Consider the following 6,841-nt stretch of genomic DNA (forward strand, 5'->3'; position numbering starts at 1 on the left):
TAAATATTTCTAATATTTTAATACAAAAAATAAATAATTTATAAATATTTCTATTTAAATAAAAAAAATCTGAAAAAAGAAAAAAATGTTGAAACCGGAAATTTTTTTTATGGTTTCTCTTTTTTTTTAGTCGCTGTTTTGGAATGTTGAAATTGGAATTTTTTTTTTCGGTTTTGGACTGAATTACCGAAATTTTTTTTTCCGGTTTGGGTAGATTTCAAAATCTCGTTCAGCTTCAGTTATGTTTTGAAATTTAATTATTTTTTTGGATATCAATAAGAAAAATCGGCTCAAAATGCATGCAAAAGCAATGAAGATGGAATTTTCCTTCTAAAAACTTGGCCACCAATCGTGAGCAAGAGAATGGCACAATTTTCAAAGGTACTGACAACCATTATAATTAATATGCCAAGCTATGTTATTTATTCTTATTATTGTTTGAACTTTGAAGAGGAGTATTATTATTATTATTATTATTATTATTATTAGAAAGAATGGACACGCCAAATTAGTTTTCTTTAGAAATTAAATATAGGAAACTGTACTAGTTTCCTGAGTCATACTCAAGCGCATTCTCTAACTAGTTTAATAGAAGAAACAAAATATTTGAATTTTGTCTAACTTCATTTTCAGTGCTCATATCCAACCTTTTAAAGATATGTTTATAATATTTTATAATGCTATTTGTAAGTATTTAAACCTCTATATATATTTACATTTTAAATCTGTGTAGTTTTAAGTCTTAATTATTTTTGTCTTCAAATAAAAATATGAAAGATTCCTTTTACCTATTTTTTTTTATTTTTTTTCTCTGATCATTCTCGAACATTTTTAACTCGATTTTATTTTCAAATGAGATCCATGAAGAAATATTTTTGAGTTATTTTTTAGTCATTTTTTTTAGCCCATGAACACTTTCAATTTTTAAATTTTTAAACCTTAATTTACAACTATTTAAACATCTGATGTCTACTATTTAAACTACCACATTCAAAAGTTTAAAACTCTGATGTAGATCATATAGTATCACACATTTAAACATATGTTTACAACTGTTTAAAGTAGTTGTGTCAAGCATGTAAAGTAGTTGTGTTAAACATTTAAAGTAGTTGTGTCAAACATTTAAATAGTTTTCATGTCAGATTTGAAATGTTATAGACTGAAATTTAAAAACGTGAGAATTTAACGTACGTGTTCATGGACGAGAATGATCAGAAAAAAAAAAGAATGAGTGAAAGATTTTTTTTTTTTACTTGAAGACAAGAATAGTCAGTAGTTAAAACTATATAGATTTGAAATTTTAATGTTTGCAGATAGATGTTTAAATGCTTACAAGTAATATTGTAAAAGATTATAAACGGAGCTTTAAAATTTTGAATATGAGCGCTAAAAATAGAAGTTAGACATTAAATGCTTGAAGAATGCATTCAGAAATTTATTTGAGAAGCAATTATGAAGCTCGTTTAAAATATCCGTACACACCTTATTACTAAATAAAATAATAAATTTAGCTAGGTACTAGCAATTAACTAACCATAATCAATTTAATCTGAGATGTCCGTGTAAACATCGGATGCGAACAATTTAAGATGAAGAATTGATGTTTATATATAACAGCTGTTATTAATTCATTGAGGGAAAGGTGCAACACGGTTTTCATTAACATCAATTGTGCAACACCTTTATTCCTTTCTCCCTCCCACACCAAAATATACCCATAATTATCGAACTAAAGTCTTCAATAGAAATATAACAAGCTCGTATCAATATATATAACAATTAAAAGTTTATGTTTTCTTAGTCCCCCTAAAAGTAAAAAGCAACTACATATCTAAACATTCAACAACTTGGCAAATTAAAAGATCGAGTCTACCATGAGATCCTTATTTCTTACTTAAAAAAGAAAAAAAAAAAAAGTCCACCGTTGGATCCATGATCGAGCTCCTTCTAATATGCAGTTGTAATCAAGAATATCACTTGCCAAAATTAATTCTAACTTGAAATAAGAAAATTTTCTTTCAATTTAGTAATTGAAAAATAATGAATGCACCTTATAATGCTCTAATCGTTTTACAATTTATGTCATGATCTATAAATTATTCTATTTCTTTTTCAAGTCATAAAATGAAAAAAAAAAAAAAAAAAAACTGCCCCCTATTCTATAAGTTTGCTATCCTAAGAAGAATTCATCAGTCCATTAACCATATATTTTCAATTATGTCACAAGAAAAGTAGAAATTATTAAAATTATTAGCAATCTAATATTAAATAGATTATGCGACTGAATATTGAACAATATTATATTGTTTCATATTCAGAACAAAATTATTCAAGCTCAATTTCTTGTGATCTTGTCCAACTTTTTTTTTTGAAAGATTATATTTAGTTAAGATTTTTTTTTTTCACCAACTTAAGAAGATTTTATTTTAAGAGGTATATTAGATTTCATAAAATAACATAAGCATTTCTTTCAATTTTGTCAAATTGTAACCACAATTATACGAACAGTAATATATGCCAACTCCAAAAAAAAATGTCATATATAATGATTCCTCAAACATAAAAACCTAAGAATAAGAGTGAGGCTATGGTATTATGCATAACACATATTGGTCTGTACTATATATCAATATTTTTGTTTTCAAAGTTCAAATAATCAGTCTGAACTTTTCAACATGATTTCCATATGAAAATGTACTTAGAGACTAAATTTTACATTTTTAAGGAACTTTCCTTTTTTTTTTTAGATAGATAGAAAGTCACTATTTTTGAATGTCTAAAATATTTAGATCAAGTAATTTTCAACCTATCTAAAAAAAAGAGTAAAAAAATATTCTAAAAAATATAAACTTTGATCTACAAGTAAATTTTCATATGAAAATCATGTTTAACGATTCAGATCGATTGTTTGAACTTTAAAAACAAAAATATTAATTCATAGTACAGACCATTATATACGCGCTATGCATAGTACCATAGCCTCGATCGCTCTAAGAATAAAATTGTTGGTAATAAAGTGCTCAAGAACTAGATTAAGTATTAGCGACATCTCATGAAAGAACGAATATTCATGGAACTTAATAATTAATACTGTCCATTGTGTAAGTTAATGAATAATAATTACTTGTCTCAGAGATTCTTGACACATAATTTTCAATTAGTAACGACTTTGAACAGCTCATGTCCAGTTCAAGTTTTCAACGGGGCCATCTCTCCTTAATTTGCTGGCATCTGACCTTCCTCTTCCAGAGAAGCAGATCAGATGAGATATCCTTTGCTCCAACCTGTCTATAGCGTTTAATGTGAACCAAAAGAGATATATATATATATATATATATATAGTGTGGCTAATTTGCTACCGGAAGCACTTCGACCGAGATGCTTCCGGCGCTATATTAGCATATTTGATGTTCAAACAACAAATCTAAACTGTTAGATGTTTAATCTATATTAAAATCTACTTGGAGACCAAATTTTACATTTTTTTGGAATTTTTTTTTACTATTTATTAAGATGGTTTGAAAATTGCTGTTTTTTATGGTGCAGAATTTTAATAAAAACAGCGATTTTCAAGCCATCTTAATAAATAGTAAAAAAATTCCAAAAAATGTAAAATTTGGTCTCCAAGTAGATTTTAATATAGATTAAACATCTAACGGTTTGGATTTGTTGTTTGAATATCACATATGTTAATATAGTCCCGGAAGCACCTCGGTCGAAGTGCTTCCGGTAGCAAATTAGCCACACTCATATATATATATATATATATATATTTATGGTTAATGGTTAATTTATCAAGTGATGTGGAACATGTCTGCATCTGTTTTTCATTTTTTTCTTTTTTTCTTTTTTTGTGAGAAAAGAAAGTAAAGATCGGGTCCTCATTTGTTTATTGAATTGTTGCCAACCTAGCTGAGTCCAGATTTTTCAACTAAAATCTGTTTAAAACTAAATTTAAATAGAACAAGGAAATTAGACTCAATGTCATTGACAAAGAGATTTTGCTTAAGACAAATATTAGAGCAAAAATGAAAAGTAAAAGTAATTTTTAATATTTAATTAAGGACTAATTCAAATATCTCCATTGTGAGTACTTAATTCAAATATCTCCATTGTGAGTACTTTGACAAGCGTGTTTAAATCATTAATCTCATCTGGAAATTCTTGCACATTGTTTCCTCCATAATATGAGCGTTGCATCTGTTGTTATTTCTACCGGAAAAGAGGATTCTATTTTTTTTATTTATTTGGAACACACGAATAAAATCGACCTATAAAGTTCGAATTTGGAGACTTGACTTCCGTCTTTTTAAAAAAAAAAAAAAAAAAAAACTGGCTTGTAAGCTATTTTTGGAAAAAAAAAATGTTTGATGTGAATTTTCTTTTATTTTTAAATAGAATTGGTTTCAAATGGAAAAAAAAAACAACAAGATCCTATTTTCTAGACGAATCACAAGAATCAAGATGAAAACGAAGTTGTGGTTGTCGTGCACCTATATATGCAAAAAATTGATATCAGCGAACAAAAACAATTTTTACATCATTCTTTGTATATTGCTAAAAGAATTTTCTTATAATTTTCGACCTTTCTGTTTAACAAAAAAATTAATTAGTACCCAATGTAAGTGATATGATTTTAAAAAATTTATGGATTTTTAAGAAAATAAATTGTGAATTAAGCCCTCAGATTTAAACTTTTATCATTTTTTTTGTTAATATGAATTTAGGCTTTTTTATAATTGTGACGTCATTTGAAATTTGTGGAAATATGAAAGTGTTTTCCTTACACTTTGTTTCATTGTTTCATCGTGACTAATTCAGTGTTGAAATCAGTTTATACTATACACAAATAAAAGAGCCAAAATTTTAATAAGTTCATAAAAACTTATGACAAAACTGAGTTGTTTTGGAAAAAAAAAATACTTTGATTTAACTTTTTTTGCACTTAGTTTATATTCAATTGGCAGATCAAAATTCAGAAGTCAAATAAATTAATCCACATCTGCAAATAATTTGATGAAAGAACTGAGTATTTTCTAGGAAAAGAAACTAATTTGTTACATTTTTTTATTAAATTCAAGTATCAAATTGGTTCAAAATAAAATTAAAGACTCAATTATTTTTTTAATAAAAATTGAGGGCCTTAACCTAAATTTCCTTTCCCTAAATAAAATTGAGTCACACAGACCCAAAATCTGGGTAAAGATTTTAACAGAGTGGTTTTGACTTAATGCAGCGCACGGCCTGTAGAGCCAAAACGGCGCTACAAATGGTTAGTGCGCTGCATGTAGTGAAACCTATTCTGTTAATAGGTTTACCCAAAATCTCATAAACATCAGGTTCGCATTAAACCATGTAGTATTGTTGCCCCGGTTAATCTAACACAGAGGTTGATTCTCACGTGCCATCAAGAAAACTCACGTGTCACTTCCTATCCCGTCCATTGCAATCCGGCTCTTCAAATAAGATCCAACGACTAAAAAATCACCAAACGGTCAGTGGCTAAGTGCCCGATCCGCTTCCAACGGTTACCTAACTTATTTAAATTGGGATAATACAAAATAATTCCAGACGCGCTTTCCGACAAATGAATATATATATTTTTAATTATCGTGCATGTAGCCTTCCATAATTGAGGTCAACTTTGAAAACTTTATTTTATTCATAATGTGAACATCATACAGACAAAGGGAGGTAACAGGTCCCATTTTTTCTCATTAATATATTTATATTTGAAATAGCGATTGAAAGAGAATAGGATATAAATAGCTCAGCAAATACCTCCTATCAATTCCGACAAATTCTCCAAACCATACAATGGAGAGTCAAGCTCAACAACCTCTAACCATCCCCCAATCGACCCCAATGCCAACGATGCTGCTAAGGGTCTCCCTCTTGACGACGCACCTATTCAACGACGCCATCCTCAATTTGCTTCCTAAAAAACTTATCTCTTCTTTCCTTCCCTCTTCTTGGCTCTCTCCTCCTGCCCCCATATACTCACCTAAACAACCTCCATCTCCCGTTCCTGTTCCCGACCCTGTACCCATGGCGGATGGTGTTGATCCAGTGGAGCTTAAACGGGTTTTTCAGATGTTCGATCAAAATAGCGATGGCCGCATCACGAAAAAAGAATTAGGTGATTCTCTTGATAAGTTGGGGATTTACATTTCCGAAGAAGAACTATCCGTGATGATTGAGAAGATCGATATTAACGAAGACGGTTGTGTGGATATAGAAGAGTTCGGCGCATTGTATGAGACGATCATGGATGAGAAAAATGAGGAGGATGATATTAGGGAGGCATTCAAGGTGTTCGATCAAAACGGAGATGGGTATATCACGGTGGAGGAATTGAGGTCGGTGCTTAATTCGCTTGGTCTGAAGCAAGGTCGGACGGCGGAAGACTGTAAGACGATGATAAGTAAGGTAGATAAGGATGGAGATGGAATGGTTGATTTCAAAGAGTTCAAACAAATGATGCGCGGCGGAGGTTTTGCGGCATTGAGTTCGTGATTTCGTACTGAAAAAAAAAAATGAGATTGCTCCTTTTAGATGTAGATAATTAATAAGAGGGACGAAAGGAGAGAAACTGCATGGTGAGGTGAGGAATATGAAGGGGAAAAGGAATAGTCATGAGAAAGATGTAAACTTGTTTGAGTTTTATTAATTTTACTCGGGTAGGATAAGAGTTGTTCTTTGAATTTTTTTTTTCTTTTTCTAATTGTTCTTTTAATGAAATTAACAATTTTCATAAATGTGATGGTTTATACACCATTTGGTGATTTGCTAGCTGGATTTTACTTTGGCTTCTCTCATGATTAATTTTTTTAAAATTAAA

At 29.7% G+C, this 6,841-nt stretch overlaps 1 protein-coding gene across 1 annotated transcript; it reads left to right on the forward strand.

Moving 5' to 3' along the window:
- The first annotated feature begins 5,792 nt into the window (after positions 1-5,792).
- Positions 5,793-6,841, forward strand: LOC144566520 (calmodulin-like protein 3). The gene has a single exon (XM_078316557.1). The coding sequence runs from the start codon at positions 5,818-5,820 to the stop codon at positions 6,514-6,516; it is 699 nt and encodes a 232-aa protein (XP_078172683.1). The 5' UTR covers positions 5,793-5,817; the 3' UTR covers positions 6,517-6,841.

Source organism: Carex rostrata, chromosome 15, assembly GCF_964058835.1.
Source record: "Carex rostrata chromosome 15, lpCarRost1.2, whole genome shotgun sequence".
Taxonomy (NCBI): Eukaryota; Viridiplantae; Streptophyta; class Magnoliopsida; order Poales; family Cyperaceae; genus Carex; species Carex rostrata.